The sequence below is a fragment of the Callorhinus ursinus genome, unplaced genomic scaffold (genome assembly GCF_003265705.2).
Source record: "Callorhinus ursinus isolate GAN/ISIS: 27379988/994484 unplaced genomic scaffold, GSC_fseal_2.0 scaffold17, whole genome shotgun sequence".
Classification (NCBI taxonomy): domain Eukaryota; kingdom Metazoa; phylum Chordata; class Mammalia; order Carnivora; family Otariidae; genus Callorhinus; species Callorhinus ursinus.
This window is the reverse complement of record NW_027397079.1, coordinates 26,679,111-26,705,012: the sequence shown is the minus strand read 5'-3', so window position 1 is coordinate 26,705,012 and position 25,902 is coordinate 26,679,111. Positions and strand designations below refer to the sequence as shown.

General features: G+C 45.6%; 1 protein-coding gene across 2 annotated transcripts; it reads left to right on the top strand.

Annotated features, from left to right (window-relative positions):
• The first annotated feature begins 11,309 nt into the window (after positions 1-11,309).
• Positions 11,310-22,660, top strand: PPP1R3B (protein phosphatase 1 regulatory subunit 3B). Of its 2 annotated transcripts, none has more exons than XM_025885933.2 (2): positions 11,310-11,515; positions 17,802-22,660. In XM_025885933.2, exons 1-2 carry the CDS (start codon positions 11,379-11,381, stop codon positions 18,682-18,684), a joined length of 1,020 nt encoding a protein of 339 aa, XP_025741718.1. In that variant the 5' UTR covers positions 11,310-11,378; the 3' UTR covers positions 18,685-22,660. The 2 variants fall into 2 exon arrangements, with proteins under 2 accessions (XP_025741718.1, XP_025741719.1); XM_025885934.2 differs by lacking the exon at positions 11,310-11,515 and adding an exon at positions 12,148-12,305.
• The last annotated feature ends 3,242 nt before the right edge of the window (positions 22,661-25,902 follow it).

Below are 25,902 nucleotides of genomic sequence, written 5' to 3'. Positions count from 1 at the left end.
GCCAACCGGAGTGGCCGGCACTGCCCACCTGATCAGGCACGGGCGCATCGTCTTGGAGACTCCAGCTCAGGTGATTCCTCCTCATCTGAAATGAAACCATGATGAATTTGTTTCTTGCCTGGCACCAAGGGAGCCTATTCCTCTGCCCTCCCTGCTGGTGACTGTCATATGTGAGGGAGGGGAGAGAGCACCACCAAGATCCCTGGAGGGGCTCTGGGCTGTCCCTCCTGGCCAAGAGACGGCATCTTATTAGCTTCCAGAAGTGGGGTTGGTGACGGTGGTGAAGGGGAAGGCAAAGGAGAGGAAATACTAATTTCTTTCCTCCTGGTTTGGAAATACAAGATAGCATGCTGTCTTCCACACGAGGTATGAAACCCGCTACAGATAATAATCAAAACACTGGCTATGGTGATCTCTGCCCTGTACCCATTTCCTGTGACAGAAAATGCTCCTTGACAGAGAAGTGAGCATGGAGCCAGGCTGGCCCATCTCTCTGGCCACAGTTAACAGTCCATCAGTGTCCCCCATGGAATTTTGTTTACTAACGTCAGGGGGAGAGATGCCTTCTCTCCTCTCTGCACTTGAAGTGGCGCGGGTATTGGCCCACAGAGTGGGTAGCAATGTTTCCCACAGTGTGGAGAAATTAATCCTAGGACCAACCCCAACCCTGACTTCCTGGTATGTGGTTGTATGAACCAACTTATTTTTTTTTCTTTTTATTTGTTTGATTAAGCTCTTTTGCAACTTAATGAGTTGCTGACTTACCCAAGTACAAGTAAAAGAGCTATGGAATCTCCAAATGCAGGCTGTGACCTTGACCCCTGTTTGATGACAGGATGCCAGGTATCATGAGCCAAGTCTGCTTGTTTAGAAGAAAAATGTTCTTTGTACTAGAGCCCTTAAACGTTAAATCTCTGAAGAATTCTGAAGAAGAACTGGCTGGAGGCACATCACCTGTGTCCTCAGACTCTTCTGCACTGATTACCTTTGGTTGTCAGGAGCTTTGAGGCGCCATGTTGAAGGTGCTTCTCCACATACTGGAAATTCACTAGCCTTTTGATTAGTGGGTATTTATTAGCTTTGCATTTGGCCATCCCATGGGCTCTGGGCACTGGCCTACATAAGCCTCTCCCTCACATAAGAACCCTGGCTTGCGTGGGCCTGTCGATAGATCTTGCCCATCAGAGCCTGCCTGGTGGTGAATGCAGAAAATTCAGGAGCCTCATTAGTCCCAACTCAAATAGTACCTGAATCTCTGGCTTTAAACAAGTGATGGCAACCTTCTGGGTCTCTGTTTCTTCACCTAGAAACAGGGGGTGCTGTACTAAAGAACACAAAGTCCCTTTAACTCTCCGAGCCTATTATTTTTCAATATGATTTGTAAACTGAAGTCTTGGCATTTGGAGTGAAGTCACGGAGCCGAAACTTGGTATGTTGAGCTCTTCCACCTGAGCAAACACTACACCCAAAAAATGTAAATTCCCACCAGCAAGGAAACAATAGGACCACCCTTGGAGTGAGAGAGGTGAAGTTCAAACCTCAGGGGCCTCGGGCAGGAGACCTTTCTCAGCAGCAAATAAGACTAGCACTGCCAGCTGTCAGGATCATTGAAACCAAAGAGAAACGGGAGCATAAAATAGACTTTTACATGTAACATTAGCATCTCATCAGGGAACTAAGTTAGCATAGTGGATTAGATATAACTACTTTTTCTTTTTTTGAGTACCAGTCAGTCTCATTGCTGTATTTTGTGATGTGAGGGAAAATTGGGAAGTGTTAGGAAAAGGGGTCATGTACACATGAAAGTCGACTGGGCTGAATACAAAATTCTTTTAGATGCTTCTCCCAAGTGTTCTGACAGTGCTACAAAGAGGTCAGAAGTCAGGCTGCTATTTTTCTCCCATCAACAACTTGTTTGGGGGGTTAATCATTTCCCACCTGGATACTTGCAACACTTCTGGGTTTTGTCCTTGTAATTAAAAAAAAAAAATGTCATTAGTATGTGTCTAGGTATGGGTCTTTTGAGATTGATTTTCTCTGAAATATGTGAACCTTTTCAGTCTATTTACTTTGGTCTCTTTCCAGCTTGGAAATGTTTTCTTCAGTCAAGTTATCACTTCTGTTTCTATTCTGGGTTTTTATTTTCCTTAGTAATACTATAATTCTTAAATTGGATTCCCAGTTGGATTCAGTAGGTCTTTTTTCAGTAATTCTTTGCTCGTTTATTTCTACTTCAGTGTTCTTTTCCCATACATCCCAGTAGACCTTGCAGGATTAACCTCCAAATCATTGATTCCATTGTCTACGCGGTCAGTTTTGCTGATTTCCACATCCACAATGATGGCATTTAATTCTTCTACTGCATTTTTGGCCATACATTCTTATCTATCTCATCTCTCTTCATAGCTCATTTTTTTTAAGATTTTATTTATTTATTAAAGAGAGAGAGCACAAGCACGGGGAGCAGCAGAGGGAGAGGGAGAAGCAGGCTTCCCACCGAGCAGGGAGCCCATTGCAGGGCTCAATCCCAGGACCCTGGGATCAGGACCCAAGCCGAAGGCAGACGCCCAACCAACTGAGCCACCCAGGCAACCCCTTCATAGCTCATCTTGCAGACTTCTTTTAAGACCTGTTTTGTTTTTTTTTTAGAGAAGTTTCAGGTTTGCAATAAAATTGAGAAGAAGACGCAGAGATTTCCTAAATACCCCTTGCCTCCACACCCGCACAGCCTCCCTCATGATCTATACCGCTCACCAGAATGGTACGTTTTTCCCGAGGACGAAACATTGACACATCATAATCCCCCGGGGTCAATAGAGTGTTTACCTTGGGTTCACTCTTAGTGTTGTACATTCTACGGGGTTAGAACAAATGTGTAGTGACCTACATCCATCATTAGAAAACCATACAGAGTATTTTCACTACCCTAAAAATCCTCCGTGCTCTGCCGCAGCATCTCCCACCCACCTCGTTCTGGCAACCATCGACCCTTTTACTGCCTCCAGAATTGTGCCTTTTCCAGACTGTCATTCAGTATGTGGCCCTTTCAGATGGGCTTCTTTCACATAGTAACATGCATTTAAGTTTCTGCTGTGTCTTTTCATGACTCGATAGCTCATTTCTTTTTAGTGCTGAATAATATTCTGTTTTCTGTATGTACCACGGCTTATTTATCCATTCACCTACAGAAGGACATGCTGGTTGCTTCCAAGCTTTGACATTTGTGAATAAAGCTGTTGTTAAAATCCACGTGCAGACTTTTGTGTGGACCTAAACGTTTAACTCTTTTGGGTAGAGACCCAGAAGTGTATGGTAAGAGTATGTTCAGTTTTGCAAGAAAACATCTTGCTCTGGTGTTAGAAATCAGTGGGTAATTCCTTTTCTCTGGTAAGCAGTTGGGAATGGAAGGGGCTTCTGTAACACTAGTAGATGAACACTATGGCAATTTATTAAACTATGCACTTAAAAGTTGCTGACTTTTCAAAATGTGTGCTATGCTTTACTAAACGTTTACTACAAAAAAATTATTATATGGCAGAACTACCTACGAAAGCAATGAACTGTATAGGATAAATTCATGTATTGCTAAATAAATTTTTCTTAATTAAAAAAGAAAAGGAATCATCTCCCTAACTTTTCATCTGCATCTTTTCTCTGTGTGTGGTTTTCTGTAATTCATAAAGACTATGTCTTCTAGTGATCAAAGATCTCTTAAATGTCTCCTTTGTTTCCTGTGGTAAGCCCGTTTCAGAGGTTGGCTCCTTTTCAGCCTTTAGAAATAACTGTTTCTCTTTTTCATAAGCTACATTTTTGTTGTTGTTCCTGTTCACCAACCCTCAAATAAGGGGGTATTTGGCAAACTAGTGATGCTCTTGGAATATTTACCATATGCCTGGTAGTTTATAAATATGTCAGCATAGAAATTTGGGCTTTATTCTAATACACCCCAACACCTTGCACTCTAGCAAAGCAGGTCTTTTTTTTTTTCCCCCCTAAAGTCCTGGTTCTATTCGCCCTAAGGAGGTGCCAACATCTTCTTCACATTTCTGGAGTCCCTGAAGAAATTGTCCCTGTACAAGGCATTGTTTGGGAATTCTGCGTCCATGCAGAAAGTGTCCAGAACTACTCAAGAGTGGGAGAGATTTAGAACCTGGTGCTTGAATGGGTTTGCAGAAAGTTCCAGCCCAGAGAGGGGGTGAATCTCCTGTGAGCTGTGGGATCTGAAGTTTTTGCAGGTGACAGAAACTGATTCCCTGCCTACATGAAAGAGGTTTAGATCAGGGGGTACACGAGCCTCACAGCAGGCCTGCTAAAGTGGGCAGTAGCTCTGGTGGGTGGTGAAGACTGAGCCCCTACAGAGGATCGGCTTCAGAAGGAGCAGCATCAAGGGCAGTAACCACAGAGTTTAAGAACAAAGGACTTGCTCCCAATTTGAGGATCTACATAAGCCAACCGATACTAAGTTTCTTGCTGGCTTGGGTAAGGGGAGTGTTCAGATCCAGATTTTATTGCATTAAGAATAATCAAGAAATGTGACTTCCCTTTCACATGGATTCTGTGGAGGAAGTCATCCTGATTACACGTACAATGTTCCTGGAAATCTTCAGAGTAACCCAGCCAAGCAGTATTCCCATGTTAACAGCTTTGGAAACAGAGGTACAAAGTCGGGAATAATTTTCCCAAGGTCCACAGCCCATGGTGCAGGATCAGTATTCAAATCCAAGACCACCAGATGGCCAAGCCCTTAGCCACTGTTTGTCATTACTCCAGGCTCTGAGGGTTATGTGAGTCTTCATCTTTTTATGTGTCTTCCAGCAGGAAGTTAAACTAGAAACTTCCTTGTATATTTTGGTAATATACTTCTTCTTATAACATTTGGACTTTGGATTGTCCCTGAAAATTGATGGAAAATGCTGATTTATAAGAAAGAGAAATGCTTACTAATCTTAGGAGGGAGAAATTTCTAGATTTTACAAATTAAGGAGCAATGCCAAAAAAAAAAAAAGAAAGAAAGAAGAAGGAAAGAGAAGCAAAGTCAAAAGCAGGGAAGAAAGAAGAAGTTACTACACTGTTTGGAGCAATGAACCTTGAGAAAGATAGGAAGCAACAGACCCTACATTTAGGGGGACTTTGCATAGGAGGTGACTGAAGAATTAACAGAAGAAAATAGGAACGATGCCAAATATCTTTGCTAAGGTTTAATACATAGCTATATCAATTTCCAAGGCTTAGATGGAAGCAATGTCAAAGTTGGGCTTTGTATATTTTATAGTCCTGGCTACTCACCAAGTAAGACTCATACTAATAGTTAGTTACCTGGTTGTTGTTTTTAGTGAAGTGTAATTTTATAACAAACCTGAGTAGCCTTTGTAACAAATGCTCTATTGTCCTCTACATTGTGTTCTGCAGTAGGTGAAATAACCACATTGGATGATGGGTCCCCCTCTGCCCTCAGAAATTTGTGCTCCTCAAGAGCACAGGCAAGGCAAGGGGCAGAGAAGGAATATTCCCCATATGGCCCACATGGGATGACTTCCTAGCTTTAAATTCTCAGTTTCTAGCTCCCAAACAGCCTGTGGCTCCATGTGGAGAAATTGTTACCACGAGTTTCTCGAAGGAAAAATGCAGTCTTTAAGTCCCAGTCCCCTAGAGGATATCGAATGATCCTAAGGAAAAACCACGAAGGAAGGCAGTTCAGCTTCTGACTCTAAATTTCAAAAAGAGGAGTGATGGAAAATTCAAGGTTGCTAGAGAACATGGTGGTGTACATTCAGAAATCATTGTGCATAAATATTTAGTATTTTTCCTCATCCCTCAAGTGAGTCATTGTTTTCTTATCACAAATCCTATCGTTGCCCGTTTCTAAGAGTGCTGTCCAGGCAGTTTTGTAAATAGCAGGACGAAACCAGCTAACATACAGTTGCTTATACAAAACCCAAAGTGCAGCATCCAAGGCATCTGACTCCAGAGGCTGGTGGCAGAAACATCCCGGACCTACGGTATAAGGCACGCCATGGCCAATTGGGCTGTCACAATCCTACAAACAGCGTGACATACTGTTCCCCTCCAAAAAATGCGTGCCACTTGTCATGAAATTCTGGATGTTATACATTAGATCATATGTATATAGTTACATGTTTAAATATAATTTATGATCCCACCAGTCATGAACAGGGGACCAATGAGCAAAGAATATAAATATATACAGAGTTCTGCCTAATTTCTTTTAAGCCTGTGGTGAAGTTATTCCCTCCTTCCTAGCCTCTGCACCTTCTCTCTGACCAGCCACGACTTAATACCATTTAAGTCAATAATATGGGTTATGAAGTCCCCATTCATAACACAGATTGGTTGTGTACTTTGAGATTCAAAGCCAAAGCAAAAGATGAGGTAGGTAGCTATTTTCACCCAGGCACTGAGCAGACGATTCATTAGTAAAAATTCTCATATGGCCTTTTTTTTTTTTTTTTTGGTAAGATGAGGTGTAATTTGCCCAAAATCCGCAAACCAAGACTTAATTAGGATTATTTAATTCTTATTTTTCCCCGAAAGTGGGAATGAAAAATCAACACTGCTCTTTCTAAAAACAATTTGGCAGTATAAATCAAGAGTCTAAAGAATGTCTGTACTCATGGTCTGTACTCTGGGAAATAGGGCTATAGGAAATAACCAGGGATGTGGACAAAGATTTTAATATAAAGATGCTTATCAAAGTCTATTAAAAGTAGAGAAAATTGGGGGGGAATCTAAGTGTTCCACAAGAAGAATATAGTTAAAGTTTGATCTTTGTATGAAAGAATATTATGCAGCAATTAAGAAGCATGTCAGAAAAAATATGGCAATATTAATATACTCAAAGTGAGAAGCAGTCATGAGTAAAAAATTAAGACATTACACTTTCTTATACTATGATCCTGATAATATAATGTTTATGCATAGAATCAATACTGAAAGAAAGATAGTGAATTACACTGGTCATTATTTTTGGGTGGTGCTGATTCTATTTTCCTATTTATGTTTTTCTGTATTTTCCACAATGTCTACACTGATCTTGTATTAGTTTTATAATCATAAAAAATAATAAGGTATTATAGCGGGTTCATACAAAGCAGTGCAGGAGGTATGAAGCTGGGGAAACTTCTCTGCATTTGTAGCTTTTAAAATAGTGGTACCTTGTAAGAGACTCTTAACGATAGATAGCGAACAAATTGAGGGTTGCTGGAGGGGCGGTGGGTGGGGGATGGGCTAAATGGGTGATGGGGATTAAGTAAGGCACTTGTAGTGATGAGCACTGGGTGTTATATGTAAGTGATGAATCCCTAAATTCTACTCTTGAAATCAATATTGCACTACATGTTAACTCACTAGAATTTAAATAAAAATTTGGAATAAAAACTAAATAATTAAATAATTAAATTAAATTAAATTAAAAAGTGATACATTAACCTCACTCGGGAACTCAAAAGCCCTCAAAAGTGAGAAAAATGCCTTAATGGAATCTAGGAGCTTTGATGTATAAACTATTCAAGGTCTTCTCCCAAGCTAAGGACACATTCTCCATAGACAAGAGGCTCGTGGAATTCCTCTATTAGTATTCATCTGCCTATCCCATAAAACATGACCTAGCAAGTCATTTTCAGTCAAATCTGAAAGAGGGGCAGAGGGCCCCAGGTAACATAATGCGCCCAGAACATGTCTGAAGCTCTGACAGGTGCAAACAACTCCACTTGTCTAAATATAATTTCACTTAGGCAGTTTGGAAACAGTCTTTCCCACTTTCTATTCTGATCAGGCAAAAGAATGTTCTCTTCTTCAGTTCAGACTCTTGATGCTGGTTATTTATATTTAGATGTACTGTGCAATAATTTTTATTCAAAGAGAAGGAAAGTTAGAATGCTAAGAAGAAAAAAAAAGTTTCTTCCAAAATCTGGGATCAAGTTAAGACCTAGGTTTGGGCTATATTTTTTTAAAGATTTTATCTATTTATTTGAGAGAGAGAATGAGAGAGAGAGAGAGCACATGAGAGGAGGGAGGGTCAGAGGGAGAAGCGGGCTCCCGATGCGGGACTTGATCCTGGAACTCCAGGATCATGACCTGAGCCGAAGGCAGTCGCCCAACCAACTGAGCCACCCAGGCGCCTGGTTTAGGCTATTTTTGAAATGTGTTTAGTTGTGGGGCGCCTGGGTGGCTCAGTGTTTAGTTGTGGGGCGCCTGGGTGGCTCAGTCGTTAAGCGTCTGCCTTCGGCTCAGGTCAGGATCCCAGGGTCCTGGGATCGAGCCCCGCATCGGGATCCCCGCTCTGCGGGAAGCCTGCTTCTCCCTCTTCCACTCCCCCTGCTTGTGTTCCCCCTCTCGCTGTGTCTCTCTCTGTCAAATAAATAAATAAAATCTTTAAAAAAAAATGTGTTCAGTTGAGAAAGAGATAAGATATTAATAGTATTTTTTCAAACTTTCTGGATGAACAAAAAGCTGATGTTAACATATGCGTAAAGAAACATTGTCTAATATTTAAGCCAGAAAGAAGACTTAATTCTTAATTAGTAGAGTGGAAATTCTTTGGAGGGACATATAGAACCCTGCTCCTTTGCCAATTGCCACCATGCTTTCTCCCATTACCCCTAAACTCTGACTCCCCCTTCAGGATCCTGCTAATGCTCACTTCCCTAGAAGCCTCAGCTGACCTTCATTTCCCATCCCACATCCATGGCCACACATGCGCAGTCTTCCTCTTGGCTCCCAAAATACAGAGACTTACCTTATACACATTTATCCTACATCATTATTTATTAACCTAAGAGCTTCTTGAGAGTAAGATTATATTTCACTGATTTTCCACTTCTAGGACCCCCGTTTGCGGTACTCAATAATGTGTTGTTAAATGAGTAAACAAATGTGTAAGAGAGGATTGAAGAAGTCCCAGATGAGCCCAAGTGCAAGGAAGATAGCCACCAAATAGCCACTAAAAGCCACCAAAAAGAAAGTTTATGGGAAAAAGATAATTAGCTTTGCTTAGCTACTGCTAGGCTTTTGGTTTATTTCTATGGGGAGGGTTGGCTTACTAAATGAAACTAAGGCTGAAATTCAATGCCAGATATTATAAAAGGGACTTGGTATGCGTTGACTGAAAGGTTGACACTTTCCTTTTTTACTTTTTTTTCTACTATAAAATGAGGGTGAGGCAAGATCCTACGGAACTAAGGCCAGTCCAGCTCTCAGGTTCTGGGGTCCTGGACCTGCTGAGTTCGGCTGGAACAGTCTTCCAGAGCTTGCATCCCAGGCCTATTCTGATCGCTAAGGAGACTGTGCTCTCTTCAAACTCACAGACGCCACACTCCCACCTACCAAGACTATGGTGAGGCACAACTAAGTTTAGCCCCACTCTCCTGCTCTGGAATAGTCCTCTAAACCACAGGGGAAATGATTACCCATGGTTTCCTAGGTCTATGTAAGGAAGATCCTTCCAAACCTTAATGCTCTAAGGTTGTATTTACTTGTCCCAACTCCTTCCCGGTTTGGTTCAGATCACCCTTTGCCTGCATTCATTTTGCAATACCGTTGGCTCTTCATCTTTGCCCACTCCTCTAGCATGCTCACTATGCTTGAGAAACATAGCCAACCCACTTGGCTTCAAAAGTCAACAGACTCATCAGCTAATAAAGGGGGTTTAGAGTTGGCAAAGGGAAATATTGTATTTGCCAACCGCCTACCAATAGCTGATTTCAGAGGTGGTCCTTTATCAGACATGCCCATTAAAAAAGAAAGAAGAGGACTAATAATTGCCCTTCAGACAGGAAGACAGTGTCTTGAGCTCAAGGCCTGTATTGGATTAAGGCAACCTACCAGTGTTTTAGTTTTACATTTCTAGTAAAATTAGAATTTGCTCTCATATCCCTTAAAAGCAGAAATTCTCAAATGCCATGTTCAACATAATGAATTGTCCTGAAGCTAAATATATCCAATGTGAAGGAATGGTCTTTTCTCTGATATTACGTTTGTTAGTTTGTTTTTATTGTTAAAGGGTTTTTTTTTTTAAATAAAAGTTCGGTAACAGAAGATGGTAATTTTAATGTCTTGGCATTTTAATAAGCTGGCAACCCTCTGTCGATTTCCAAAATTCATTAAAACTAGAAAACTGGGATGCTCATCTCTAAAGTGGCTAGCTCAGAGCTGAGCACCAAGAGGATTAATACATGATTATGTGAATATGTATTTAAACCGATCTCATCTGAGAGGAAGGGGCTGGTCGCTTCTGGATGCATCACTCTCTACAGACCTCAAGGTGTATCATAAAGATCATGGGGGCCCTGCAGGTACAGGTAGTTGTAGCAGATTCAAGTCAGGTAATTGCCTCTGAAATATACCTACCTGTATACCTATATACGTGGCACTCTGCGAGATGGCCCCAGTAACAACTTTATCTTTTTTAAAGGTTTTGTTTATTGATTGATTTGAGAGAGAGAGAGAGAGAGAGCACAAGCAGGGGGAGCAAGAGGCAGAGGGAGAGGGAGAAGCAGGCTCCCCGCTGAGCAGGGAGCCCCATGGGGGACTCGATTCCAGGACCCTGGGGTCATGACCTGAGCCAAAGGCAGACGCCCAACGACTGAGCCACCCAGGCGCGGCCCGCCCCGCCAGTAACAACTTTATAAGACGGTGTTACTGTATCCCTTTCACAGGAACACCTGGACTCCTGACGAGCACAAAGCCAGCGTCAGTAATTACGTGTTTTCAACACGATCCTTAGAGCTGGAGATCCCCATCCCAGAGAGCCTCCACCTAACACGGAGGCAAACAACACCTGGTACTCTCTTGGGGCTTCTCTGGGATTGGCATGTGATGGGGAAGTTACCCGTCATCGGTGAAGCCCCTGGCTAAAGCGTTACCATGAAGGCGGGCGGCTGGACGGCGTGGATGCAACCGCAACTACTACTGCGCCTGTAGGAAGGCTTTGCCCGGCCAAGACTTGGCCTAGGAAGAAGGAATTTGGCAAGCCACCCGCCTTCTTGCTGTAACGCGACGCTCTTCTGTAGGAAGGTGCCTCTGCCCCCTGGCGCCGGTCCCCAGGCTCCTGATGATACAGTGACCCCACTGCCCCCTGCCCAGCCCCCTGGGCTACAGCCCTAGCACTCCCGGCGCGCAGCCAATCACGTGGCGAAGCGGTGCTATCCCGGACGGCGGCTCCACCGCCATTGGCCGACGGCTCGCGTCCCGAGCGCTCCCATTGGCCGTGGGGGGCGTTCACGTGGAAGGGGTTCCGGGATGGCTTCCCAGGTGGGGAGAGGTGCCAGAAAGTTAAAGGGAGCAGCGCGGCGGCCGGGAGCCTGAGTCCGGGTGACCGGCCACCGGGAGGAGGCGAGCGGGCTGCTCTCGCGCACGGACGGATGCGTCTGCCCGCCGAGGGCGCGGACCTGAGTCCCGGTCCCGGCTCCTGCCGTCGCCGCCGCTGCTCGTGCCACCCCCGCGAGGATGCTGCCGCGGGCTGGCGCATCTGGACGTCGGGGCTTATGAGCTGTACCAGGTACGTCCGTCCCCAAGCCCTCCAGTCCCAGTGCAGGGCCGAGAAACGGCGGCGAGGGGCGCGCGCGTGGTGGAGACCTTCTTTGATTCCTTTCACCTGCACTTTCGCCGTCCAACTTGCGGTTACACTCCCGCGATGAAACACTCTAGACGGGGGCGAGGCGGCTATTGCTTTCAGGTGGAAAGAGTAATCCAGGGACCAGAGGCGGGATGGAGCCTGGCCGGGTCCACGTGTTCCACTGAAGTGCGGGTCTGGCCGCCAGGGGTGGTTGAGGGGGCCTGGGGCTGGGACTGCTGTGCAGAGTTCGAACCTGAGACAGGCGCTTCCAGCCTGGGGCCCGACTCTTCCGGAGGGTGTCCCCGAAGTTGGGCGGTGGGCACTGGAGTACAAGGAAAAGGCTTCTCCGTAATACGCGAGGAAACACACTTGGGAGTCTCTCAGGCCGCCGAGGGCGATGGGACCCAGAGCCAGCCCCGGTGCACGGTCCCCGGTCCCCAGGCAGGGGCTGTCGCGGGCCGGAGGGGGCGTAGCTGCCGCGCGGGGACGCTCGCGCGGCGCGGCTCCGACCGGGGTTGCCCGGCCGCCCCGCCCCCGTGTGATAACTTGGGCTCCTCCTCCTCGTCGTCCTCCTCCCCCTGCCGGTCATAGCTCCGGGAACGGAGTGCCAGCCCTGCCTCCCGGACACACGACGCTCACGTAGTCCGGTGGCGGCCGCCTCCCCTGACATCTCCCTCCAGGCTCTCCGATGCAGCGAGCCAGCTGGAGAGGGGGCTTCCCCACGGCCCAAAAGGTGGGTGCGGGACAAGGCGAAGGAGGCTCACGGAGTGCTTGGGGGCGGGGTGCAGGCCGGTTGGACCGAGGGGGGCAGGGTCGCACTGGCCTGTGGGATCTTCCAAGTCTGGAAGCTCTGGCCTTACTCCTGCCTCCTGCCCTGTTCATGCCACCCTTTTGAACCAGAGAAAGGGATGTGGAGGGGACTTGCTAGCCAAGGAGCGGGTATAGGGCCCGGAACGGCATACCAGAAGAGTTGGGGCCCCTCTGGGTATTGTTTACTGCAGACAAGGAGAAAACCAAGGACAGACTGGACTTGAAGACTTGGAGAGTTGCTGAAAGGTGTTGGAGCCTGTGGTCTGTGTGGCCAGGCCTCCCTGGGAGACCCAGGGTCCGGGAGAAGAGAAGTTAGGGCTTTGAGCAGGGGTGGGGAGAAGAGGAAATGGTTCATATGGTAGGGTTGTCCAGCAGCCAAGACTAAAGTTGAAGACAGCCCGTGGACTCACCACAAAAGCAAAGTAGAGGTATTTAGGGGAAAGTGAGAGGGAAGAGAAGAGAAGAGAAGTCAGTGGGCGTTATTAGCAACCAGGAGTCAGAGCTAGAAGGGACCTCGGAGGAGAAGCCTAAGCCCAGAAAGATTCAGTGCCTTGCTTCAAGTGGCACAGCTAGGGGGAGGCCTTCCTAGGCTAGTGCTCTGTGTTTCATGTTGGGCATTTTTAGATCGCAAGTACTGTAGCGTTTTAACCTAACCTCCTTCCTGTGATAGTCTGTGTGTGTGCGCGCGCGCGTGTGTGTCTCAAAGATGCTTTAGATGATGGTAACAGGATAGAAGAGCGCAAGTGGCTTTGAGGGCTGTGAATAAGGGCCCTGTGATCGGAGTACAAAGGATAATATGTCGACTTTATACTGTGTCAGCCAAACCTGTTGGGAGGGAGTAAAGTAATGCCAAGGGGTAGATGGACATGTCTTTTTTAAAAAGTATAACCTGGTAACCTGGTTGTGGATGCTTACCTAGTACAGTTTCAGTGTTCCTGGTGGGTTCTTGGTGCCTCTGATTTTTCTGTATTTCCTATCAGAGTATGAGAATGGAGGGGAAATGTCTTGGCCTCAATCCTGAAAAAAGATTTACTTCCTATAAAAGGCACAGTCAAAAAGCCAGTAGCTCAGCTGCCTGAGGCTGTGAAGGTCATGTGGTTATTTTCTATACAGGTCTATAGTTTCCTCAAGAAACACCACCATAACCTGAGGAGCTGTCCTGAGAAGGTGTGTTATTTGTCACTAGCGGAACAGGGAAAGTATTTATGCAAAACTATCCCTGTTCGCTTCAATTTTCATGGAGTGTTGGGGTTTGCCCTCTTTTGACCAGGAACACTGAAATCCACCCTTGGGCATGGTCCATTCCCTCGTGGAGCAAAAGTGATCTCTTAGGCCTCTATTTGGAAGTCAAGTTTTTGAGAATCTGACTAACAGCCACTTATACTCTTATGATCTTGTCCTGCAGCAAACTGATAGTGAATCCTGTCATACTCTGCTGGTTCAAATGTGTGTCCCTGTCTTCTCCTTCTGGCTTTTTCCCTGGCCAACCTTGGTGACTCATATTCCCCGGCCTGGGAAAGGGCTGAGCAGCCAGGAGAACCTGTCAGGAGAGGAGGCCTGAGGTATAGCCTGTGCATACAGTGTTGGCACTGATCATTCTTATGCCATTTGTGGATAAAACACCTGCCCGGCTGCCTTCCTTTTAGATACTTAGGAAACTTACCTTGTCCATCTCCATTGCTAGGAGTACTTCTGGGTGATGATCATCCCTGTCACAGCCCACTGGGGAATTCCTGAGCAGAGGGTCAGGAAGGCCTGCATCAAATCAGCATTTGCTACACTGATTCTCGAAGAACAATCCGGTTCATAAAAGCTGGAATCTACCTGTGAGGATAGGCAAGTGGCCAACAGTCAGATCGTACCCTGTTTGAGGCCACAAGGGTTAATGTCCTCACCTCCAGTGATCGTGTCACTTAAATAGTGAAGGGATGCTGAGGCCATAGCCCTGTTAGGAACCCTCGGGCCACCAGGTAGTTAACTTTATTTTTGCCTTTCGTGGAAGAAGGTTGCAAAACCAATGAGGCTCTAGCGTGTGCCGGTGGAATTGTTTAATGAGCTGGGTCTGAGCAGAACCTCACCTTCCCACCCCCAGTTCCAATAGTTCTTAACAGTTTGGTATAAAAGGGATCTCAGGGAGGGCGCCTGGGTGGCTCAGTTGGTTAAGTGACTGCCTTCAGCTCAGGTCATGATCCTGGAGTCCCGGGATCGAGTCCCACATCAGGCTCCCTGCTTGGTGGGGAGTCTGTTTCTCCCTCTGACCTTCCCCTCTCATGCTCTCTCTCTCTCATTCTTTCTCAAATAAATAAATAAAATCTTAAAAAAAAAAGAGGGGGGTATCTCAGGGGCAAATGTACACCCGCTGGGTCCAAACAGTGAAACTTTACCAAGGTCTTCAACTAAGTCTTTTTCATCCATACGATTAAAAGTTGAGAGTGACTTTAGTCAACTGCAAGTGAGCAGGTTCTTTCACTGATCCACTTGTTTTAGAATTCTGTTTCCACAGTATCTTGAGAGTTTCCCAACCTTTTTCTAATGAGCTGTTTTAACATTGTGTGGGGAAGCACGTATTGAGGCTGGTTTGCAGGCTTGAAGGGATAGACGAGAGGATAGAGAACTTACAGTTGACCTTGTGCTGACTCAGGCAAGGAGGAAGGGCTGTAGGGTCAGAGGAGGAACCCAGCCTCCCTCTGTTCACGCCCAGGTTGTCAGGGGTGGGCACAGTGGGAGGGGCTGGGATGCAAGGCTTTGCCTACTTTGGGGGTATTTTTAATCCACGTTTAATTTAAAAAAAAAACAAAAACAACTACCTGTGTTAACATTAGAGCTGAAAGTATCGTTATGGTACCTTCTAAAGAAGTTTTCAGTGGACAGGGGAAAAGTAAAATTCATGTACTTTGTAAGTACAGGGTTGTTTTGTTTTGTTTTGTTTCACACTGAACCCATTTGCCAACCCACTGACCCTCTGTAAAGCTCTCTTGCCCATTTCAGTGAGAACTTTTCCTTTCCAGAACAATTGCATGGGTACAAAAACAGATAATAGAAAGCAAATTTGCTCCTAAAATTTTCACTTGTTGATTTTATGAGAGGGGAAACAGTAAGATAAATATCCTTTAAAATATAGATTTAGATAAGTACGTTGTGCCAATAAATTATTGTTTTGTGTCTCTGAATGTGTGTGTTTTTCTAATCATTCATCACCAAGTGGTTCCTGCATCCTAGGGAATGGCTGTATGTCTTTTGGAAAATGAGATCAAACCCAATGTGTCTTTATTCTTATTTTTCCTTATATATTTGATGAATCAAATTCAGGAGTTGAAAACGAGGTATTTATTGGACGGAACCAGTGGTCTCAGCTCCTGTCAGAAGATGAGCAACATTTTGCCTATTGCTTCTCCTTAACTATCACCATCACCCTGAAGCCCCCCACCAGTGGGCAGAACTAGGGGAGGCCTGAGAGCAAGCACCCCAAAAAACCACCACATACCTACACCTTTGCCATAGTAAGGGGGGAGAGGTTTGGGACCTAGTCCAGATCCTGTGTTCTGCAGTTCTCAGACTACGGATTTTAAGCCTGGTTTCATCACTGACTTCTTCGGGTAGCCCATTGTAACTATCAAATCAGAATATAAATTTGCTATGGTAATTAGATGATAAAAATTGCTTGGTTTTGTGAAGCAGTAGTGTCGGATGGGGTAGGTTTTTGGCCAATCTTAAATATTCGAGGCATTTTATTAGATTCATTTTTTTCTCCCTGATTATAGAAGTGATGTTATTTTTAAAAATACCGCACAGGAAAACAAATTTCCTGAAATCACATCACCTGGATATTCGGACAATTTCAAGTATATCTCTAGTCTTTTTTCTGTACATATGCCTAATATTTTCCCCCAAGTCTAGTCTCTATGTACAATTTTATCTTCTCTATTTTTTACATTAAAAATATATCATAAATATATCCATGCCACTTAAACCTTTTATCCAAAATTTTTTTTTGGTTTTAATAATGATGAAAATTTTTTTCCTGGTTTTAATAATGATACAAAATTTTGTCACTGGATGTTGTATACCTAATTTAACCAGATACCTGTTATTGGTCCTTTAGGTTTTCTCACCTTTTCCTCCCCATGATGTTGCATTGAACATTTTAGTACTTTAACCCCCACGCATTAACTCCTTAAGATTAATACCTGTATGTGATATTAGAACTAAAAATGATAATATTTAGAAAGGTTGTGCTGATTTAGACTAACCCATGTCTTCATATTATTTTTAAAAAGTCTTTACTAACTCAGGAGGTAAAAACAGGCATTGTTTCCTAATCTAAATTCTTTAATCATAAGGTTGGACATTTTGCATATTTCTAGGACATTTTTAAGTTTTTTTTCATGAATTTTCCATTCATGCTCTTTGCTCACTTTTTTATGTGGACTCTTTGATTTTGTTATTGTTTTGTAAGAACTCTTTGTATATGAAGGTATTAACTGTTTGCTGCCATACTTTTTGTAAAATGTTTTCCCAGTTTGTCTTTAAGTTTTTGGTTTTACTTTTTTTTTTGCTTAGAGAAAAATACTGTTTTTATGAAGTCAGATTTAACCTGATCTTGAACACAATTCTCTTTGCCTTTTATTCTTATAGAGGTTATCTTCACTATAGAAAAAAACAAATATCCACCTATATGAAAGGTTTAAAAAAAACTAAATTATTGGCATTTTTTAAAAGATACACTGGCATATAAAAATCTAGTGTACAGGTTTGTGTCTGTCTTCACATTTGAATTCCAGTGTCTAGCATACTACCTGGCGTATAGTAAAACCCAATCGATATTTATGGGATGAATTCATTTCTTTTGGGGCTCCTGGGTGGCTCAGTCAGTTAAGCATCTGCCTTTGGCTCAGGTCATGATCCCAGGGTCCTGGGATTGAGCCCCACGTTGGGCTCCCTGCTCAGTGGAGAGCCTGCTTCTCCCTCTCCCTCTGCCTGCCCTCTCTGCCTACTTGTGCTCTCTCTCTCTCTGTCAAATAAATAAAGGAAATCTTTAAAAAAAAAAAAAAAAGCATTCCTTGGTCAGATCACTTTGGGAACTCCTGCAGACCACACGGTTTTGTTATTCCCCAAGGCTCTCTAGCGGGCTGAGGGCCCCAAGAAATCCTGATGGAAATACCTGTGAATTTAGTTTTAAAACCAGCGGCTCCCTACTTTTTTGTTTGTTTTAACCTTCACCCTCTTCCCCTACTCACACACTTTACACGCTTAATCTCTCCTGAAACCAAGGTCACACTGGCGCACACTTGAGTTAATGCCGAGCTGCCGCCGTGTGGGCCAAGACGAAGGCAGACACTGTTTGCCAGCCCTGGTTGGCGTGATGCCTTGAACGTCCATCTGATCTGGTTGCCGTTTCTTTCTCTTCCCCTTCGGCCAGGGTTCTAGCTTATTCGTCTAACCCCATGATGGCAGTGGACATAGCGTGCAGATACAGCTGCATGGCCCCTTCCCTGCGCCAAGAGAGGTTTGCCTTCAAGACCTCACCGAAGCCAAGCGAACCACTGAGGCCGTGCATCCAGCTGAGCAGCAAGAATGCAGCCAGCGGGATGGTGGCCCCCACCGTCCAGGAGAAAAAGGTGAAAAAGCGGGTGTCCTTCGCAGACAACCAAGGGCTGGCCCTGACAATGGTCAAAGTGTTCTCAGAATTCGATGACCCGTTAGATATTCCGCTGAACATCACCGAGCTCCTAGACAACATTGTGAGCTTGACGACAGCAGAGAGTGAGAGCTTTGTTTTGGATTTCACGCAGCCTTCCACTGATTACTTAGACTTTAGAAACCGGCTTCAGACCGACCACGTATGCCTTGAAAACTGTGTCCTGAAGGACAAAGCCCTCGCAGGCACAGTGAAGGTGCAGAACCTGGCGTTTGAGAAGATGGTGAAAATAAGAATGACATTCGACACCTGGAAAAGCTTCACAGACTTTCCCTGTCGCTATGTGAAGGACACTTACGCCGGCTCGGACAGGGATACGTTCTCCTTTGACATTAGCTTGCCTGAGAAGATTCAGTCGTATGAGAGGATGGAGTTTGCTGTGTGCTTTGAGTGCAGTGGGCAGACATACTGGGACAGCAACAAAGGCAAAAACTATAGAATCATCCAAGCCGAACTAAAATCCACTCAGGGCACCGCCGAGCCACCAAACGGGCCCGATTTCGGAATATCCTTTGACCAGTTTGGGAGCCCTCGGTGTTCCTACGGTCTGTTTCCGGAGTGGCCGAGTTATTTAGGATACGAAAAGCTGGGGCCCTACTATTAGTGATTGCATGTGTCGGAGCACGGCTGAGCAGGTGCGGAGAAGCCTCGCGGCGGTCACGGGCGCATGGAGACAGAAGCCAGGAGGAACGCTCAACTGCCATTCAGCACAGTCTTCGAAAAGAAAGGATCCTATTCAGTTGTTTTCTTAAGCCAGCAAAGCCAGCCAGGTTTTAGATCACAGGACTGGTTTCACACTCAGAGTAGATGTGGGGTGCTGGTCGGCTGGGCGCCCAGGGCGGCCACGGGGGTCGGAGCAGGACCCAGGCCCACGGGCATTGCCGGGGATGCTGGAGGACAGTGGCTTCGTAACGAGGCCACCAGGGGCGCACCCCGGCTGCCTAGAGGAGCGGCTCCTGCCCCTTGGGATGTGGACAGTCACCTGGAAGTCACTCCATCCCCAGCCACCTCCCATGGGACCCTTGCCATTCATCTCTGGGCGCTCCCCACCCAGCCGGGTCCTTCCTGCCTGTCACTGCTGTTCCTTGTGTCAACGTACCCCACACTTTAGCTCTGTGGTTTTTGTTGGGTTTTGTTTTGGTTTTTTTTTTTTTTTTGCATTTTTTTTCTTCACGGTTCATCTGATGTTCAGGAAAAGACAAGGCAAATGAACCCGTGACGGAAACAGGCGCTTCCTCTTTCTGACCCCACATATATGGGTTCCAGCAGAGAGGGCCATACCAGTTATCCAGAGTAACTGGCTCCTGTGCCGGGTTCCAGACGGCAGGCTTCTGACAGGCAGGACCGCGAGGGGACACCTGTGGCTTTTCCTCTTGGCTTTTGGGGGAGCTTTCGAAGTACTCACTCCTATCCTGAGTCACCAGACAGCCTAATTACAAGATTTGCTGGAACTTGCTCGGCTGGTTTGCAGGCACCTCATTCTTCCCAGAGGGACTTTAGACTCTCCTTTCCTAGAGAGCCCTCCTCCATGCTGTGTCCAGGACATCTTGATTGGCAGATCCAATGGATCCTCAAAGCCTTCGGTAGACGTTTGCTTTGACTTTGACTATGATCTGCGCTATCCAGGACTCTTTGCAAGCACCCAGGGACTTTGATGTGGGTGTTCTTATTTATGGTGTGTGAGTATATATAAAAGGGATAGGGGAGAAAACCCTCACCAAGTTTTCATATTTTATTTTCAAAGTGTGGCAACTCTGAAATATCAGAGAAGAATTGTCCTTACCCATATTGGACCATGAATTTAAAAGTCTCTTGGTTCATACTGTCACGAGACTCCTGGGACATTCACTGACAGATGGATCCCCAAACCCTGTAATTCTTCTGGGGTGAGATTGGTTTGTACTTGGGGGTGTTTAAAAAATATTTTTACATATGTATTGGGAGAAGGTTGGGTTTTTTTTTTTTTTTTTTCTGTTTTGCTTTTGGAGCTTAATTAAATGACTGTCTCGTTTTTCCATTTGCCTGATTTTAGTAAAGTGAGATTTTCCCAAGCGAGGCAGGAAGAGGGATCCACAGCTGCCTGGATTTGGAGGCCCAGCCACTGGACTCCGCAAGCAGAGAGTCATCTTTTGCTTGCATATTCCAGATCAATTGGAAAAGGCCTCCTGGCTTCTGCAGCTTTGTCAGTTAGTGTCAGGCAGGAATGGAGTGTCTTGGCTCCTAGAGTTTTGTGGTTGGTTTTTTTGTTCCCCTCCTTTTTTTAACTTTACCATGTTTTGACTTTTTAAATGTTCTTAAGTGATGTTTGATGTAATTCTTGTTCCTAAAACTGGCTGTTACTCGTCTGTGATCTAGTGCTTTATTTTTTATGCCTCTCCCAGATGGGTAGGACTCGGGGATCCCATAATATAATTTATGGGAAAATCGCATTTTTATCTTATGCTGAAATTGGGCAGAATTGTGTTTTATCGAGACATATCTACATCAGATACACAAACGGTACTTTCAGTGTTAACAAATCTGATGATCAGAACTATCGATAGTGCAAATCAAAACCAAATGGAAGCAAACCATTTTATATAGGTCGTGAATTTATTTTGTTTTGAGAAGTCCAGTCCCTCCTCCTCCAAGTCAAGAAAGATACCAGGTGCACTGTCATTTATGTGTTACCAGACTGCAAGTAACAAGATCATTCTGTATTCAAAAGAAAAATGCCTCAAGAGACTCCTGTTTGGTTTTCAGTAATGGTGATCTTAAGACATTCCCGTGTCAAAATTTGAAATATGGTAATTCAGCAATAAGTAGCTCTTAAAAACAGCTATAAGCCCTCCCCTCCCCCATTCTTTACTCCCAGCTCACCCCAGCTTTTTTGCTGGGGGCACTGGTTGCAAATCCCCCGCCGGTGCACCTGGGATGCTCGCCCTACCAGGCAAGTTGTCACCTGCCTCAAAGACCCTTCTCTGACTAGAGAATGTGGTTGCGAGACTTCCCTGTCAGCCTCATCATTCAGGGAGGCAGGGGCATCTGAAGAATACCGTCTTTTATTCACCAGTCTCTCTCCCTTGGGCCCTGTTCTGTCCCAGGATATCAACAGATGGTCCCAGGATCTGCAGAACCCCTCCTTATTTCAGAGCTCACCATCAGTAAGTAGGTCTACACACTTCAGACAGTGACAGGTTTCTTAGTTGGAGAGAGACGTCACTGTAACCTGACTTGGGGGTTTGCCCCTCACACAGCTGTTGGTGATGGTGACGAATGTCCCCCAGCCCCAGTGTCCTTTCCAAGTTGCCCCCCGAAGGACGGGCCTCCCACCACTAGTGCCCTTGTCCAGAAATGGGGAAGCAGCTCCATTTTGTTTCATATTTATTTCCCCCAAATGCCCTGGGGAGCATTCGCAAATTAGGTGCAATAAATAAGCTGGACTATAGAAAGATACATAATAAATAAGCTTTCAGTGTTTCTTGGAAGATAGGAAGCATTTGAATGGGTTCCTTTTTATTTTTGGAAGTATTCTGATGAAAGGGGAAGTGGTGAGAAATAATGGGAGTTCTGTAGTTCTCCAGAAATTAAAGCAATTTCAGAGTCAAGGTAGAATTTATTTTTTCTCTAAGGTTTCATTTTAATGGTGGAAAACATTACTCTTTCAGTGTTTTTTAAAGATGTAAATTTCGAATGGCTAAAAGAATGTTTTGTGGTTTTGATCTTTGTGTATAATTTGCTTTTTAAAAACAAGCATTATTTGTAGTCACTTGGATGTTCAATGGGTTATAGATATGTTTAGAAACCAAAAAAGAGTCGGCTCATTTTTTAGAAGGGCCCGTTTTCCAGGTCTTCCCCCTCCGTGGACAGTGAATGAAAAATCTTGATTGTTGATTTGTTTCCTCTTCAAAAATGCCTCCTCTGGGTGCGGTTTGCCAGAGCAGGCCCCGTGGCCCTCTGCTCTGAGGGGGGGGGGGGCCCAATCACTGAAACCGAGGAGGAAGAGTCATAAGCCTGATATGATCTTACCGGGTCTCGAAGACAATCTGGTGGCTTCTCTGCGCTTCCCAAAGTGGACACGTGGGACTGGGAAGGGTGTCTGTGGTTTGGGGCGGCTTTTCCTCGGTATGGTTGGAAAGCCGGGAATGTTTTTGGCGGTTTCAGTGCTCAGTTCCTAGAGCCTGCTGGACCTAGGAGGACTCCCAAGAAGGCAGCTGTGAGGGCGGTGTTTCACTTTTACTTCAGTGTGAATGGAGAACCGAAGGCTCGTCTGCACCCGATGCCTCCAAGTGTGAATGGAGAACCGAAGGCTCGTCTGCATCCGATGCCTCCAAGTGTGAATGGAGAACCGAAGGCTCGTCTGCACCCGATGCCTCCAAGTGTGAATGGAGAACCGAAGGCTCGTCTGCACCCGATGCCTCCAAGTGCCTTGTCAAGAAATGTCTGCATGTTTAAAAAACAAATATTTTTGTACACAGCGTTTAAAGGGAAATGCACTTTAAAATCACAAGAATGGATGTTTTTTGTGTGGTGTAAGAGAGTGGTTGGTTTGTATCTCAAAACGCAAAAATGTAATAAAGGTAGAAAGCACAAAACTGAAACTGTTCTATTTTAAAATGGACTCTCTTCTGGGAGTCAGAGGCTGGTGAGAATTTGTTTTTTTTTTTTATCATTTTCTTTTTTTTTTAATCTTTTTTTTTTAATTTTAAGTAATCTATACCCCCAACATGGGGCTCGAGCTCACGACCCCAAGATCAAGAGTCACGCACTCCACCGACTGAGCCAGCCAGGTCCCTGGGGAGAGAATTATTTTCAATTAGTGTGTTTCCACATAGGGAATGTAGGTTTTCAAAGGGCTAGATCTCAATCAGGGGCTGAGTTAGAAAGCTGAGACACACAGGGAGGTGGTCATTACGGTTTAGCTGTCCCAGCGGTGAAGGCCGGTCACAGCTAAGGGCTAGAGAAACACAGGGCCAGTGTTGTTCCGAATCCATCTTCACTGATCTGAGGGCATGTCTCCTACCCTCTCACTTGCTTGTGAAGCATATTTTGGGCTGACTGTTTTGACAGGTGGGAAAACCGTAAACATGGCCGTGGTGGCTTTTACCTGCTTGTTCCGACAGACTGTAACCGGCAAAGCCAACCAGCTCCTAGTGGGGCCTCTGTTCCTTTGGATGTCAGACACTCATCCTAAGTAAAATTTCCAGAGATGTTTTATTTCAGAGTTAGATGGGATGGAGGGAGAGGCAAATTGCTGCCAGACGTTTCCTGTAACTCAGTGTGCGCGACGCTGCAAAGACCCATGGGAAAGAAGAGCACAGCAAACCTCAGCACCTAGTGAGTAAATGCAGAAAAGGAGCTACGCACATACCTGCCTTTCTCAAGACGGTCAAACACTGCCCACAGTTAGCCTTCGCAGAAACGGGACGGGGGAAGAGTCAACGGTGGTTTTCTTTATGAATGTCTATTTGAGATTCGGTATGGTTTTCATAATCATTCCATAATTCTAACTTGTGAGACAGATATCTCAGAGATGTCTGGAGGGGAAAAACAACAGCAGCAGCAGCAGCAGCACAAAACGCTTTCCTAGGGCAACGTCCCCAGACTAGCAAATATCCAGCTCTGAATTATTCAGTTGAATGTTTACGGCTTATCTACCGTGTGCAAGGCGGTGCAGCCCCTCTAAGAGATATTCCTGTTTTAGATGAATCCCCTGACAGCCAGGAAAAAGCAGTGTGTCCTGCTGACTGTCCGTATTAGGAGTCAGGAGGCCTGGGTCCTGGCCTTGACTCTGCTGTCCCCTATCAAGTCTCTTACCAAAGGGGCTCTGAGTGTTTGTAGCCGGGATCAGACAACCAGGGGATCTAGTGGTGCCCCAAGTACTTAAGAGTCAGCCAATATGTTCATTTTAAAAATGCTTCTAAATATAAACTGGTAAGAAATACCACGTACACCACTTCCATTCTTCACAAGAATCACAGGAATGAATAGCATTCCAGACAACAGCTTGGACTACCTAAAATCAGTGTTCAAGCTGAAGAGACAGCAGCTCGTGTTCATGGGTAAAGATCCGAAGGCCCTCTGTGTGTGTCCTAAAGTCACAGAGCCAGTCTGTGACAAAGCCAGGAGGACCACGTGGGTCCTTTATTCTTTTTTCCAAGAACTCTCCCCCCTGGCACTGGAGTCACGCTCGCAGAACTGACGCTGAAGTGGTCAATTCTGAAAAGTCAGTCCCTCCCTCTGGAGAGATGCAGTCCCCGGGGGAGGAGTGAACACGCTCGTCTCAGTTTTTTTTTTTTTTAAAGATCTTATTTATGTATTTGACAGCAAGAGAGAGCACAAGCAGGGGGAGGGGCAGAGGGAGAGGGTGAAGCAGGACCCTGGGATCGTGACCTGAGCCAAAGGCAGCCACCCAGACGCCCCAACACACTCGTTTTTAGATGCAAATGGCACATCCCTCCCAAAGGCTTCCTCAGCATCTGTGAGGCCCGCAGGCCACGTGAAAGCATAAATGCAAACAGTACGTGATCTGGGTATCCAAGGGCCCAACTGGATGTGATGGGTGGCAGGAAACCGCCAAAGGGGCCTGTGGCTACAGAGGCATTCCAGCCCATAGGCAGGACTCGTGGTCTTGGCGTCATCTTCCACCAGAAGAGAAGGCCTTTGTCATGGCGCAGAAAGGCTCTGATCCTCCCTCCTCTCCCTTCCCCACAAAGAGCCCTTGGTGAGGAGAGGGAGAGGGTATCTCAGCAGAGATCTGTGTCCACGAGGGATTCTCCGGTAGGTGACATGTTTAGTCGGCGTCATCCATCTCACAAACACAGATGTCCCTCCGTAACCTTGGGCCGTCGGCTGGACCTGAATTTGACAAAGGTAAGATGAGGATGTATAATGCTCATTTTCCTCTGGGATCAAAAACATTAGGGCGCCTGGGTGGCTCAGTTGGTTAAGCGACTGCCTTCGGCTCAGGTCATGATCCTGGAGTCCCGGGATCGAGTCCCGCATCGGGCTCCCTGCTCGGCAGGGAGTCTGCTTCTCCCTCTGACCCAACCCCCTCTCATGCTCTCTCTCTCTCATTCTCTCAAATAAATAAGTAAAATTAAAAAAAAACCCGTTAATAATGATCTGGGATCCCAGCCCTCCACCCCAAAATGCAAAATCGGTTGATTAGGTCAGGGGTTGGCAACCTTTGTCTAAAAAGGGCCAGATAGTAAATATTTTAGGCTTTGCAGGCCACCGGCAGCCTCTGTCCCATATTCTTCTGAAAACAAAACAAAACAAAAAAAAAAACCTTTAAACATGTAAAAACTGTTCTTCTAGGAAACAGCTGTGGGCTATACAAAAATAGAAAATCAGGCCAAGGGCTCGACTTGAGCTGTTGGCCACAGTGTGCTGACCGTGGTTGAAAAGTTGTCTAGGAAAAGTGAGACTTCAGAGCAGACTCGCAGACCCTCAGCGGAGACCCAGAGTCAGCTCATCAGTTGGTTCATTTAGAGACCCTACAGTTGATGGTCCAAATGGGAATGCTTTCAAGAAGGAGCAAGGGTGCTATAAATTACCACGGAGCACTCCATATGAGCTATGAGCAGCCCGAGCAAACCCTGCTGAGTGAGCCCTGCCCGTGCTCCCCCATCCTGGGCCTCTGGGATCCTCTCAGACCTTTGGGGGGCCCAGAGAGCCCAGGCTGGTCATGGGCTAGGATCAGTTCTGGCTGGATAGTCCTTCTTTTCTTTTGGATGAGTTATAACAGAGTGGTGATTTCGTCTGTGGTTTAGATGTGTTTATGTTGGTTAGGTTTTCTGTTCCCTAATTGTAGTGCAGATGGCCAAAGGCCCTCTGGAAA